This window comes from Callospermophilus lateralis, chromosome 4, assembly GCF_048772815.1.
Source record: "Callospermophilus lateralis isolate mCalLat2 chromosome 4, mCalLat2.hap1, whole genome shotgun sequence".
Classification (NCBI taxonomy): domain Eukaryota; kingdom Metazoa; phylum Chordata; class Mammalia; order Rodentia; family Sciuridae; genus Callospermophilus; species Callospermophilus lateralis.
In genome coordinates, this window is record NC_135308.1 from 16,887,504 (window position 1) to 16,902,864 (window position 15,361).

Genomic DNA, 15,361 nt, shown 5'->3' on the forward strand with positions numbered 1-15,361 from the left:
TTTGGGTTTTTTTAGGGTACCAGGGATTGAACTCAGGGGCATTCAACCACTGAGCCACATCCCTAGCCCTGTTTTGTATTTTATTTAGAGACGGGTTCTCACTGAGTTGCTTAGCACCTCACCATTGCTAAGGCTGGTTTGCACTTGAGATCCTCCTACCTCATCCTCCCAAGCCACTGGGATTACAGGCATGAGCCACCACACCTGGCTTCGTTTTGGTTTTCAGTTTGCTTACCACTGCTTTATGCTAAGGAATAGAATCAGGCTCTGTAGGAGAAATTCATTGAGTTGTAGTCAAATTTCATGAATTTGTCTTCGTTAGGGAAGACAACTGCCTAAGAAAATTAACACAAAAACATAGAACTCTTAGTTCTAGTTTTTTATGCACTATAAAGTATCTCTGTGTCTTTTAGTAAGCTCTTTGCCATCTCTAGAGCTCAGTGTCCTCATTAATAAGATGTGAGAGTTTTAGTAGACAAGTTCTCTCATAACGTGAGTAAAGTAGTCCAAGATTCAAATCACCATTTCCTAGCTTGAGGCACATAATTTTTTAACCTCTGTGAACCTTGGTGTGTAGCTGCTGTGGGTAATCATGTTTGTCTCATTGAGTCCTGGTGAGGATTCGATAAGTGTACTAAGTGCCTCCCAGGTTGCCTGGTGTGGAGAAACTCCTCTATAAGTGAACATCTTCATCCTATTCCCTTGTCTCTTTTTCCTTCGAAATGCAAATCATATTGTGAATAAGGAAATGAGAGGGCCAGTGACAGACTTGAGATTAGTAGCAGAGCATTCCACTTGAAGAATCCTGGACTAGTGGAGTGAGGAACTTTGGGTTTTCAGAATGGAGCTTCTAGAGCAGGACAGGGTTAATGATTCGTGGATTGAGCCTAACTCTAGAATCACCTTCAACATCATATTATCAGCTGACCCAAACTAAATTCAAGTTTGACATCAAGATGGTACAAGTATCTATCTCTATGCCTTATCAAGGCAAGGTAAGATCAGAAAAAAAGAGAAATGAGAGCAAGAGCTAGACTTCTGGAGGCTTATGGTCATTGAACTTGTGAAGGAGTAAAATTGCTGACAAGAGGTGCTGTGTAAAAACAAGTGACCACAGGGTTTTTGAATTTGGGACTAGGACATCCTACAAAGGTACTCATAACCAAGTGTGTAATAACAGCTATTAGGTGGAAAGGGTATTTTAAATTCTTCTGTTCTCTAGTATTTTTTATATTTGATATAGTACCTAAGGAGATCTAGTTACTCAGGTAGAACCCATGCAAAAATTCGTCAGTTGGAGAGATTCAACTAGAAACACACATTGGCTGTACTGAGGAATTAATATGTAGCACAGTCTCAGGTTAGTGGGGTTCTTTTGGAGTAGTCAGTAAAGGAAGTGATTAAATGATTATTTCACCTTTTCGTTGGACATATGCATGGCGGATAATCTTTTCTGCTTCGTGACTATTTATTTCCCTCATTTATGAAGTCACAGATATTAAGTGTTGTCAGTGAGGGGCTTTCTGGATATAATGGCATATGAATTAAAAATATGATATCAAATGATTTCCACCTCAGATGGACATTTTTTAGCATTCTTAAGCTCCACTTTATCTACCATAATTTCTCCCATTTTGAACGTATATTTTAACAATTTTTTACTAAATGTACAGAATGGTGCAGCTGGCCCCATGGTCCAGTTTTACAACATTCCTTAGTTCCAGAGCAGTGCCCCGTAGTCACCCTGATTCACATCTCCAGTCCCAGACATCCGCTAATTCTACTTTTTGTCTCTGTACTATTGTTTCCTGGACTACTCATGTAAATGGAATCATACAACTTGTGAGCTTTTATTTCTGCCTTCTTTCACTTCATGTTTTGGGGGTTCATCCATGCTGTGTATAACATGAATCAGTATTTCACCCTTTTGGTGAATAGTGTTTATATAGATTTATCTCTCTTTGTTTTATCCACTCACTAGTTAATGGACACTTGGATTGTTTCCCTTTTTGATTCTTAGGAATAAGGAAGTCATGAAAATTGATATTCGGATCTTTGTGTAGCTTTATGTTTTATTTATCTTGGGTACCAACAAAGTAATGGAATTGCTATGGTATATGATAAATTTATAGTTAACTTTTAAAGAAATTATCAAACTTTTCCAAAGTGGGCCCTTTTACATTCCCTTCATCAATGTATGCTTCAGTCAGATTTTAAAATAAAATTATGAGAGTAAAAGAGATGAATTAAAATTTTAATTAACTTTTGGCCTAGGCTAGTTTCCAACAGAAAGTAGTTTAATGAATACATTTCTCTTTTTTTCCTTCTGTATCCTCAGGGCATAGTCATAGGTTTGATGACCATAGATAGGTTTCAGGGTTCCAGTGCCTTCCACTGCCTGGTGATTTCTGATGAGACTTTTAACCTCCAGTGAGGTTGTGTCAGTGATTCATTGTACCAAGAATAAATGATTTCATGTGCCATTTTATATCAACAATAAGCAATGGGCAGGGTGTGATGCACTTAGACACAGGAATAGCCTGACATATTCATGGTTGTTTCTCATAGGAGTCCAGAGGAGATGCAGGGGTGGATAAGCAAAATCAACTGTGTTGCAGCTGTCTTTTCTGCACCACCGTTTCCAGCAGCCATTGGTTCTCAGAAGAAGTTTAGCCGCCCGCTTCTGCCTGCCACTACGACAAAATTATCTCAGGTAACTCATTTGATATTGCTGTGGACATGGAAAAAAGTCCTTTGTAATTTTGCTAATATTTGCATTTGAATAATGCTCCATTATTGGAAGGCAGATAGAAGACCTTGCCCCATGTTGTATAAATGGGGCAAAATGTAATATACCAGTATATTTTACACTTGAGTTATACTTTCCTGCTTTGTTTTTTTTGTTTTTGTTTTTAACTGGCTAAAACTGGGGTAATGTCCAGGCTTGTTAGCAAGCTTTTCTTCCATTGATTATTAGTTCATTTAATTGAGCATTTACCATATTTGGTGCTAGAGATATAAAAAGCATTTTCAGGGATTCCCCTTTTCACAGTAGAGCAGGAAAGGCCTTCCTTACCCCTTAGAAGAGGTGAGTGGAATATTTGCATTTTCTAAGCTAATCAAGACAAAGTGCATCAGAGCATGTATTTACATAAAATTCTCTTAATCTTTCTAAAAAAAAAGAAAACATTTGTCCAATTTTGTCATCTTTTCATAAAGACTCTGTTCTGAGGCTCTGCCAATTTTAACCCTCTCTGCAGTACCCCTGTTGACATTGATCAGTCAAGGATTTTGGAGCTACTTTGATGTCTCTGTGGAGCTCTTATTGCTGTAACAATAGAAATCACCTAATCTGATTAGGATCAATGAATGCTTTGGTATTAACTAGCTGTTGTTCTCCTCCTTCATAGCACAATTATCAATGACATTTATGTAGTAAACATACATTATGTCCCTACTGTATAGCAAAGATGGTTTTAGGCTGTGGATCTAGAAAGACAGATGAAACCCAGATCCTCTCCTGAAGGGTGACAAATACAAATGAAGCACTTGAGAGCTGCCCAGAAGGGTTAAGTCCAGAGGCCTTGTGGGCACAGGGTAGGACAGCTAGGGTGGCCTTGGAGGTGAAGAAGAGGTGTGATATATTCCAGGAAGCTTAAAGCATGAGAAATAGGTGAGGTGTGAGATGAGATAACAGGGTGATCTAGCAGAGGAACAGAGGCCCAGAGGAGAGACACTGGGGTGCAGGAGCCACACCAATTTACCTAACATGACCTGAGCGGTCTTGAGAAAAAGCCAGAAGTGGACCTCTGTGGAGGTAGACAAAATCATGAGAGGCTTGTCTTAGGCCATTCTGCCATAACAGAGTACCCTGACTGGGGACTCTATAAAGAAAATTAATTTACCTCCTTACAGTTCTAGTGGCTGGGAAGTCGGATATCAAGCCTTCTTGCAGAGTCTTAACGTCACCGAGGGCATGACTTTGTGAGGGGCATGAGCAGATGAAAGTTGAGCCCTCAGCCTCAGGTTTAGAGCAGACTGCTCCCGTGATAACTAACCCACTCTCAACAGGGGGTGGCCCCTCATGGCCTAATCACCTCTGAAAGGTCCCACCTCCAATGCTTCTGGAAGGTAAACTTCAATATGAGTTTTAGGGGGAACTTTCAAACCATTGCAGGCCTATTTGTCATGTGCATGATTTTGGAAGCTTCAGTGGTTCCTGGGTGTCTTTAAGACAGTAGTTTTTAAGCAGAAAAGTAATGTAATCATATTTGCACTTTAAAAATTATTCCATTGCCATATGATAAAAGCATTAGAAGAAGAAAGATACTATGGGAAGCAGAAAGGCCCCTCAAGGACCATCTAGTAACCTAGAGGAGAAATAGCTAAGTTAGTTGTCAAAGAAATGGGTAGAGTGGAAGTTCATGAGAGTACAGAACAGATGTTCTCATGGCTAAAGTGGAGGAAGAAGGGCGTCGCCCAGGACTGCAGTGTCTGACCTGGCTGGAGGAACCTCACCTCACCAGCTCCTGCTTTCCTCCCTGTTGTTTCTTTCAGAGTCTTTTCCTGGATCCTTTTTTTTTTTTTCTTTCTGTAAGTGATGTAGCCCTTAGGCTCAGAAGCAGACTGAGATACCTAAGAAATAACTTTTAAGAAAAGTTATTTAGGTTAAAATAACCAAACATGGAGGATGTTATGCTAAGAAGGAGAAGATTAGGTAAAATAAAGACAAAACCTAGCTGATAGTAGATTGCAGTGAGGTCCTTGGGTAAACTTGGCAAGAGCTGTTTTGGTGGACTGATGGAAACAGACCATAATGGTCGTCTTTGAGAGAGGGACGGAAGATAGCTAGTAGGTGAAGGAAGGGAACATGCGCTAGTCTTGCCATAAATTACAAAAATCAGAAAGACTAGTAGTAAGAGGAGAGACAAATGGCTTCTGGAAAAAAACTCTTGTGTTTTCCACCTTCATTCATAATTATCTTTAACATGTATTGGTTGGTTATTACATAAGCATTATTATGACTGTATAGTTCCCATGTGACCCAAAACACGGTTTTGAGAGTAGAAAGGACCAAGCCAGCTCAACTCACAGGACAGAAAGGCATTTAGTTTTCAAAGATAATAGTTACAGCATTCTAAGAGAAAGGAGGCAGCGTTTACTGATGACCAGAAAGAATGCTGGCCAGCTTCTCCGTCTGTCCAACTAAAGTACAAACCCAAAAGGCAAATCCTTTCCCAGCTTTAAATCTGGGTACTCAGCAATATATCACATAAACAGTCACAAGCAGAGCACATGAATAGCAAACCATATTCTATGAAGTTAGGAGGAGAAAATGGGAAGCAAAAAAATATCTTCAGATGTTGAGTTTTATTCATTTAGTTCACTGTGGGACTTTGCAATAGTGATCATTTTTTAATAGATCATTCTTAATAAATCTCACTATTTATTCTATGAAAACAGCAGGAGAGAAAGTGATTGAGGTAAAGAGGGGCTTTAATAAGTGTGTCACTCACAGGAACATTATGGAGCTTAGAGCAACATCAGAGTTCTTCCTTGTTCTTCTCTCACTATAGAATGTTTTTATTTTCTCCTATTTTTCAAAAGGCCCTGCTGTCCTATTTGTATATGAGCTGTCTCCCAGTAAGACACATGCATGTGGAAATGTGTTCATCTTTATGTGTGCTTTTGCCAGGAAAACAGGCAAAAAGCACCTTTATCAAAGCAGACTCTTTTTTTTAAAAAAAAAAAAAAAAAAAGCATTGTTTTACAAAAAATAGAATGCATACTCTTATTATTTTTCTTCATTTTGGATTTGCATCCACAGAGATACAAACTAAGGTGGGGGGAGCACATGTTTAGTGATCAGTGATTGAATTTTAGGTAGGAAAGCAATAGCAAAGAGAAGTATCCACCATTGTCACCTGAGACAAGACAGCTGTGCTGTTTAGGGACTTCTAGAGAAAGGGATGTGATGAGTATCTCTCTGCCATCACCGGTTAAATCACTAAGACTTCCATCTGGAAAGGAGGAGGTTCTAGAATGTGTTTAAGGTTTAAGGTTTCCATATCATTTCCTCACCCAGGTCATCATTTCATGTACTAACAAGTTTTTTTAAAAGATGTTTCACCTCTTAGAGTAACAGGACAGTATGGGAAGCACAGTGTAAAACCACGTGCGTGGTGATTAGCGGTGCTAAAGAGAGGTGAGTTGGCACGCAGGTGGCGCAGGGGAGTGGTGTGCCCTCCACATCAGTGGACACTCTTGCAGATGTCTTTGCAGAGTCCCAGAACACCTCCAGCGCGCCCTGAAGCAAGCATCCCTCCTCTCTCCAGCACTTCACAGACTGTTTTCTCCTTCAGCCTGGTCACCCTCACTCTCGGCGCTGTTGATGTTTTGGCACAGATAATTCTTTATTGTGTGAGACTGCCATATGAACTGCAGGGTGTTTAGTAGTGTCCTCAGCCTCCACCCAGTAGATGGCAACTGCATCTCCACTAATTTTAATAACCAGAAATGTCTCCAGATCTTGCCAAATGTCCTCTGGGGTCAAAGCTACCCGCTCCCACTGAGAACCACTGCATTGACCCAGTGGTCCTGCATCTGTGAGACTGGCCACCTTTCCTTTCTCCATGCCCCCACAGGCTGGCCATGATTTCCCCAAATGCCAGGACCTCTTGGGTAGTTTCCATTTATAAAATATATGTTACAGCACTGTGAGTACCCTGCTGGGTGGGTGGGTGGGGGACAGTGTTCAGGAAAAAAATCCAACTTTCAATTAAAAGATTGTTTGGTTCTTTGAAGACATGTTGTTCATCACCCTGTCATCTATGAGTTTCTCTTTAATTTATTCTTGTCTGCTATCCAAAACATATTAGCCTCAATTATTAAAATTGATTATTGTCAGTGCAGTGTGGTTCTTCCTGAACAATTCCGCTGTGTAGGAGTCACCTTCTCTGGTTGTTTTTCATGGCAGTGTTGCCAAAGCACATTTTTTTCTTCTTCTTCTTCTGTTGAGGGTGGAGAAACTAATTTGAAAACTCAAGATTTTTTTTTCCTCCTTCTGGAAACACAGAATTATGATTGGCCCCCTCTGGGATCTATTCAGGGCCACTTTTATACCCACCAAAACAGTCCTTTTCAAGCTGGAGCGTTCACAAGAATTATCTGTGGGCAGTATAATATCCCACCAGGTGGTTCAGATGCAGCCTGATGCCTGGAAATTTGCTGTTTCTCTCTCATATGCTCCAGATGACTGACCAGCAAACGGTGCAGATCACACTGAGGCACATGACACCGTCAGTTTCTGCCTCCCTTAGGTCTGTGCTGCTCCTCTGGACACTTGTACCTCATGAAGTCACCTTCCTGATGGATACCTAGTTCTAATTTCTTTGAACTCCAGCTGTTCTCTTACAAAAGTTTGAACCAATGAATAAGCACTCAGTATTAACTCTTTGGGTGCAGGTCAATAGAGAACACTGTTCAGAAACAAAGTGGGTCCTGTGCTCACCCCTCACAGGGAAGTAACCCCACCCCTCCTCCTGTCCTGTGTTGGACCTCAGGTAGTGCTAAGGAGGAGCACAGGGGCAGGCTTTGGGAGCCTGTGCTCTTACAGTTGCCTCCCTCATTGGCCAGAACCGCACCCCTGCACCCCAACCAGTGTCACACCTCATCACCAAGCCCTGTCCCTTTACCTCTTAAATATCTTTCACATCCTCCCCGACATTCCTTACTTCAAGCTTTTGTCATTTTAGACCTATGTCACTGGGTGTTTTTTTTTTAATCATTCACTTTATCAATACTAAATATTTGAGCAATGTACATTTTTAAATAAAATATACCACATGTCCCAGATAGAAGCATTTCACAGTGCTTAGATTTTAAAAAAATAATTAAAAAACGGTTCCCAATGCCTAAGAACTCCATTTAAAAACTTACAGAACCTGTAAGCAAATTCAGCACAGTTATGGGATACAATGGTTTTTATAAAAATTTAAAATTGTATCTCAATACTGATTTTTAAAACTCTCCCCATTGGGTCATTTTGGCAAGCTGTACACACCCCACTTCATAAAACTCTGGCCAGGACTATTTGTCTAGCCACCTGAGACCCCTCTCCCTCCACTCAGTTTCTGCCTCCCTTAGTCTGCGCTGCTCCTCTGGATACTTGTACCTCATGAAGTCACCTTCCTGAGGTGCTCTCCTCCAGCCCACCTTTCCCAGTGTTGACTAAAACAGGTCCAACTATGGCACTTTCCTTAATGTACTCGCTTGTGCCAGTAAGATACAGTCCAGGCTCCTTGGCATGACCTTACATGGTGACCACACTATTCCCGAGTAGCTAGATTTCTTATTCATTTCTTAGAGTCTGTGTTTAATATACATTAAACATTCAGTAAAACAGTTAGTTGAATCATGTGGAAGTGTGTTTAAGGACACCATATTTAAGGTCTTTAAAGTGCGTTAAACCCGAAATGATTAAAGAAAATCCTTAGCGATGGTGTTTTCAGCAATCTCTTTCTCAAATGGACTAGTTGGCAAATGTTCTTTATTCTAAAATCCTTACCTCTTGGGTTTAATAGAGCTCAAGCATTACAGATTTTACTTGTAATTTGCTCTGCCTTCTAAATCATCTTTCTCCCTGAAAACACAGAAGAAATAATATGATCACCCTCTTTCTTTAATCCATGTATTCAGCTACTGTTTACTGAGGGATAGGTCCAGTGAGCTTTGTAGAAATGGGTGCGACAGTGGTCTCAGCTCCCAGCGTAGAAGCATAAGGTCTTTGTTAGTGCCATGTACTGTTGTCTCTGCTGAGTTCCTTACTAGACACTGGAAGATTAAAGGAAAAGGGAAAATGATCCTCCTTATTTTGCCTTCTTGAAGTTTGTACTCAGTCAAGGAGGTAAAATTCACACTTAGGTCAGAGTGAGTTTTGTGGCAAATAGGTGGCATACACATTCAATGCTGCAGTAACTGGAAAGAGATTGCAAGATCTGGAGCATGCAGGGTGCGAAAGACCTGCATGCAGCCCGCGAGCTGGAGAGCTGTGGCAGGAGGCATGGGGGATAAGGGATCTGAGGAGCTCTGAGGGTGCTGAGCTCAGCACCAGCACACTGAGAAGCAGAAGGTTTTGAAGCTTGGGTGTGTGTTTAAGTAAAGGTCCCCAAGTGAATTTAAGATTAGAAGTTGGTGTTAGAGTCTGTAAACAAGTCAGGATGGCACCTGGCATTTTGCCAGAGAAATGTTAGGGTCTGTAAACAAGTCTGGATGGCGCCTGGTAAAATGCCAGAGGGAGTGGTTTGTGAAGTAACGCCATGGAGCCATTAAGTGTGGAGATTCCTTATTGGTTGACTGATGTATCTAGTTTTTGTTAATTAAGATAAGCTGTGTGGAATGTATAAATACCGCTCCTGTCCTACCATAAACGCTCCTACTCCTGCTGTATCAATGTACACAAGTTGCTCGTCACCCCCCGCCCCTCGGTTATTTTGCTGCAGCCGGACTGTGGCAAGTTTGGAGGATGGATTCCTGCTGTGTCGGTAGCCTGGAGCAGATGCTTGTGTTCTCTGGGTCTCTTTTTCATTCTAAAGGGCAGTGGCCAGGATCTCCTTAGGAGGCTTCCAATTCCTCAGACTCTGTGTAAAAGAAGGTTCAAAGGTAGGTGTTTGTGGGATACAGTGTGACGCATGTCCATGGTGGAGCAGTTAAGTCAAGCTAATTAACGTGTCTGTCAAGTCATGTACTGATTTTTTTCTGATGAGAACATTTGAAACCTTTTAACAATTTTATATTTATTTATTTATTGGTATTGGGGATTGAACCCAGGGGTGCTTAACCACTAAGCTATATCCCCAACTCTTTATTTTTGGATTTTAACACAGGATCTCACTATGTGGCTTAGGGCCTCACTAAGTTGCTGAGGCTGGCCTTCAACTTGTGATCCTCCTGCCTCAGTTTCCTGAGTCACTGGGATCATAGCCTGTGCCATCACACCCATCTCAGCAATTTTGAAATATATAACACATTATTATTAACTGTAGTCACCATGATATACAAAAGAATTCTGGAACTCATTCTAATTGAAATTCTGTATTCTTTGACCAGTATCTCCCCAATCTCCTTGTCCCTCCATCTTTTGTCACCACCATTCTGCTTTCTACAGCTAAAAGCTTGATTTTTTCTTAGGTATTTCACATATAAGTGAGATGGTACGGCATTTGTCTTTCCGTACCTAGCTTCCTTCACCTTACATAATTTCCTCCAGGTTCATCCATGCTGTGATGTAGGACAGAATTTCCTTCTTTTTAAAGGCTAAGTAGTATTCCATTTTGTATACGTATCATATTTTCATTATCCACACATCTGTTGTGGGTCACTTAGGTTGTGTCCATATCTTAGCTATTGTGAATAATGTTTTAGTGACCACGGTGCACACATATCTCGTCTTCTTGGAATGTTTGTTCGCATTTAAAAATGAATCTTGTCATCTTTCTTTCACTCCATGTGTTCTTGCTACCTCTTCTGTTCATCTTTGCACTAATGTTCTCTGCTTTTTAAAACTTTACTTTTTTTAATATTTATTTTTTGGTTGGACACAATATCTTTATTTATTTTTATGGGGTGCTGAGGATCAAACCCAGGGCCTCACGTGTGCTAGGCGAGCACACTATGACTGAGCCACAACCCCAGCCCAAAACTTTACTTTTTAAAATATATATCAATATTTTTTATGGCTTTAGACTTGAATTCTTTTATCTTATTTGGCTTTTAAGATGTGCACTATTACAGAAATCCCTAAGATATTATATGTGACTTTATAGTTTCTGGATATCTTCCAAAAAATGTACAAGGATGTTATATAATCTTAATTTGGCATTCATAATTATTAATTATCTGGCAGTCTTTTAAGTTATTCCCCTCATTCTGTAATAAAACTTTTATATTCTAAAATTATGTTGGTGTTATGTAAAACATGCTTATTGCCTCGTTTAATCAGTTCTTCACTTGCATTTATCTTTTTGTTTCTTATACATATAGAATTTATAATCAAGAATTTGGATAATTTACATGTGGAAGTGGAATAGTAAGCTGCCACCCAACTTTAGGAATGCAAGAGAATTCCAATGTCTTTGTCTCAAGACTATTTTTAAAATTCTGCAAGAGGATTCAGTATCATATCTTTTTGGGTCACTATTGCCAAGGAGGTATAAATGGCACCCCTAGAATGGAAATTCTTTGACATAGGACCAACCATATTACCTTGGCAGATGGAACCTATAATTATGCTGTTCAGGCAGCAGTCAGTCAATGAGTGCATTTTAATTGAATGATTAGTTCAGGTCAATGAAGTTGAAGGAAGTGAGAGACCCTCTGCTACTTTGGAGGGAGAAAGCATGGCACATTTTTTAGAATAGCATATGATAAATTTTAGAGAAGAAATATTTCTTTGCAGTACTGCTTATCTCAAAAAAAGAAAGAAATTTGCAGACAGACGCTCATTCACTCCGAGAGAAGGGCGCTCAGGCAGTTATTGCTGAGCGGGCATACTTGAGAAGCCAAGTTATGTGGTGCCCAGGCTAGGCACTTAACTGTTCATATGGTGACTTGCCTAATCTGGTTTCTCTTTAAAGATCTTGTTCCAGCTTGGTGACATTGCATTCCTTAGCAGGCTCTGAAGCCATTTGGTTTTGTAGTCAGAGGCCTGGTTGGGGAGGCCCAGTTAGGATGGCCAGGGTTGCCATCCTGGGAAGAATTACACCAACACTGGCGAGTTGGAAGGATGTTCCTCCTGCTAAGGCACCTTAGACTGTTCTGGTAAATGAAAGTTAGTCACCATAAGGGATTTTTAAAGGCACTCTACACATTTTTTTTTTTATTGATTTCTTCTCTGTGCACTAAATGGCTCAATAATTTCCTGCCAGGAGGAACAACTGAAATCTCATGAAGGCAAGCTGAAGCAGATCACCACTGAGCTGGCTGAGCACCGCTCCTATCCCCCTGACAAGAAAGTCAAAGCCAAGGAGGTGGACGAGTACAAGCTGAAAGATCACTATCTGGAGTTTGAGGTATGCTGCACAGGATGCTAACAAATGATTCTGTTACAATTGGTCTGTGGGAGGAAAGGTTTTTAAGCCCCAAACCTGGCTTTAACCTGGGAGCTCGGTACTAACACCAGTACCTAATGCGATCCTGGTCCTGATGGCCGTTTGTGTTTGGGATTCCACTTACGTGCCAAACTAACATCAGAGAGTGACTGCCAGTTTATACGTTTAACAGCAAGTAGCATGCACACTTGGAATTGTGTAAATGCTGTGATGTCAAAAAAAACTGCAGAGGACTTGTCAGGGTGCACAGCTGCTCTCTGTGTCCATGGGTCTCTTGCTGCATAGTTTGAGTCCAAGAAAAGTATAGCAGAGGAAATGAGTGACAGGGTGATGGGAAGCACCAGCTTTTCCCTGCATATTCTTGTCGTTAGGCGACACCAGGGTATTGTTCCTGTACTACTCGCCACCCTTCAGAAGAGGATTCTGGCTTGCCTCACACTGGTGTACGACAGCAAGTGTGGTTATTAGGAAGAATAGTGAGGATCCACGTGATGTGACGCAGAAAGGCAGAAAAATTAAAAGGAAACTGAAAGCAATATAGTTCCAAATGGTTGGCCAAGTTTTCTTCCAAATTAGTGTTAGAATCCTCCATTTCATCACCTCAGCCACCATCATTAGACACTTAAGGTATCTTTGTACCCCCTCCCTGGCCAAAAAAAAAAAAAATGTTACAAATATTTTTTCCATTGGATGTGCTGAATCTGTTTGTGGCTCTTCATGTTTATTGCAAGTATAGACCCTTTATTTCCTCCTTCTTTCTCCTTCAGTCCCATGTGACCATCCTCTTTTCTTCTCCCTAAATACACCTGTATACCTCCATTCATCTACTCCTTCTACCTCGAATGCTCTTTCTATCATCTTCTGCAAGTCCTGCTCCTCTTTCAAGGAGCAGCCCAGATCCTCCTAGCAAACCTGCTCTGGACCTCCAGCTGGGTTAATCTGCATAGCACTTGCCCCAATTTGCTTTGTGATAAAGTTATGTTAGCCTGTCTCTGTAGTGGATCCCACATCCCCCTAAATAAGACTTTGAGCTCTTAAAGGGCAGGGACCTCAGGTTCATTTTCAGCCTATGCCTTGTCCTTGCTTGTTTAATCAGACAGGATTTCATAAAAGCCTTCCTGAGTTAAAAAAAAAAAAAAAAAAAAAAAAAATCTGTCATCAAGTGTGGCATTAGATCTAACAGATGGCACTTTCATCACAGATTCAAATGATAGTTTTCTCCATGGTCAAGGAAGTCATCATTCTGGTTAGATGACTATCCCAAGAGGAATCTTTCTTTAGGTAAAGGTATAAATTTGCTGGCAAAAAGTTTGGAAGCCTTGCAGCAAAAAAGACTTGACAAAAATATTAAAAAGAAAAAAAAAAGTAGTTCATCATTCCCCAGACTTGTTCATTCTTGGGAAATGAGAGTTCTCAAAAAGCAATCATTATTCTTCACACTTCTGGAGTATCTTTAAGCCATAGACCGTTTGGCTTCACACATTGTAATTAAATTTCCCAACACCTCCATCCCCTGCTTTCAGTACTCAGCACCTTGCTTTGAGCCCTTGACTCTGAAGGGAAGAGCCTGTCCCCAGAAGGCGGGACAGCCGTGAGATGATGGAGACATTGCTGCTACTTGGCACACCACCCACTTTTGGATCTTCTGTGGTGCCCTTTTTCTGGAAATGCAGCCCAGCAAGCTCCAACAGTTTTGTTTCCTGACCTGAAGTGAGACCCTGCTTTGTGGGATGACGTCCTGCTTTCATCAGATTGTGTCTCCAGGAGCATGAAGACTGCATTCCAGGCAGAGTCAGGCTCACACTCCTCACACTCCTAGGCACAGCATGTCAGGCTGGTGTCCAGCTGCATTAATCTGTATCGACCAGGAAGGTAGAAGGTGCTTCACTTTGTACAGATGTCATCTACAAAGGTTTTCATATCAGCGCTGCTCTTTAGAAAGCGAGTCATTGTTTTTCACTAAATGAAAACTGGAGTAATGTATCATGAAGAGGCAACTTTTTATTTCAGCCACCAGAATTGGTCTCCTATGAGTGCTTATGGCAGTACTTATGTAGCATCCTTTGTTTCATAAGCATCATACCAAGTGGTTGCTTCATTCCCCAAATACAGGGAGACAGCTATTGGCCAGTATGTGTGTTATGCAGAGCTGTATCCTCAGATCCTAGAGTATTGACTGAGCACTTGATTCAGACTGAGAGACTTAATGAAATTTCATCGTTATGTATAAAAGAAAATCACAGGAAATAATTCTCTGGGAATTACTTAGTATTAGTTATTTTTACAGGGCCAGAAGCTGCCAAGAAAACAAGTCTGATAAGCAGGTGAGAACGGACAGCAGTGTCTGAAGTTCAGGGGCCTCAGTGTGCAGTGACAGAGAAGACTAGGCCTGTCTGCATGTTCAGCAGTGAGGAATTGAAGCCTGGTTTAGCTCTCTAGCCTGTTGCTTAGTAGGTCATCATCAAGAGACTCCCCTGGTTTCAGGACAATTGTTTGTTGAGTCTTGATAACGAAAAACATTTTTATTTTGGTGCAATAGTAAGCTGTTAGTGATAACACCAGGGCTGTTCCTAAGTTATGCATTTCAGTGGTTTCTGTCCCAGGTTGCTTTGAGTACAGACAGTTCTTCATGCCGAGCCACATTCTCCAAACCCCCACTCGCACTCAATCATTAGAAATTCCAGTAAATTCACAGGGTTAGGGCTATAAGAAGATGACATAGACTATAAGAGGACTTCCGTGTTAACCTCATTTTTAGGTCTCATTTTTACCTAAAGCAGCAAATTTCACTCTGGGCTGTGACTGACCAGATCTGCACTTTTCTCTTCTTTGACTATTAATTAGTGGAGGAGGGGTAGATGGTTTGTTTGTTTGTTTTAAATAAATTATCCATAGTTGTGGCTGTTATTTTCTCAGATGAGTTCATTTGGAAGCTAATCTTACTTTGGAAAGACTTGTTAAGCATCACAGGTCTAAATTGAGAAACTCACTGTTAATCTCGCAAGTTTATGAAAATAAGTATAAGAATTGGCCTCATATCTTTATAAAGTATTTATACTTTATTTAGCTCCTATTTTACTTTTAAATGTTTTCATCATCATCATGCTTCCGGTATATTAGGGAATGTGTGGTTTGTATCACAGGGGTTGTTTGTATCAGATTTAAAACTTAAAAGACTCCAGGCAACCGAAACACAGTAGGTTGAACTGTGCTGAGAAGATCCTCAGTGCCGACTGCACCATTAAAAGAAAATC

At 40.7% G+C, this 15,361-nt stretch overlaps 1 protein-coding gene across 4 annotated transcripts in view; it reads left to right on the plus strand.

Moving 5' to 3' along the window:
- Positions 1-15,361, plus strand: part of Psd3 (pleckstrin and Sec7 domain containing 3) — a 480,958-nt gene that overhangs the window by 431,983 nt on the left and 33,614 nt on the right. For all 4 annotated transcript variants that reach the window (XM_076853634.1, XM_076853635.1, XM_076853636.1 and 1 more), the window contains 2 exons: positions 2,569-2,713; positions 11,925-12,068. In XM_076853634.1, coding sequence (XP_076709749.1) covers positions 2,569-2,713; positions 11,925-12,068 — 289 coding nt within the window. The remainder of the gene's footprint in view (positions 1-2,568; positions 2,714-11,924; positions 12,069-15,361) is intronic.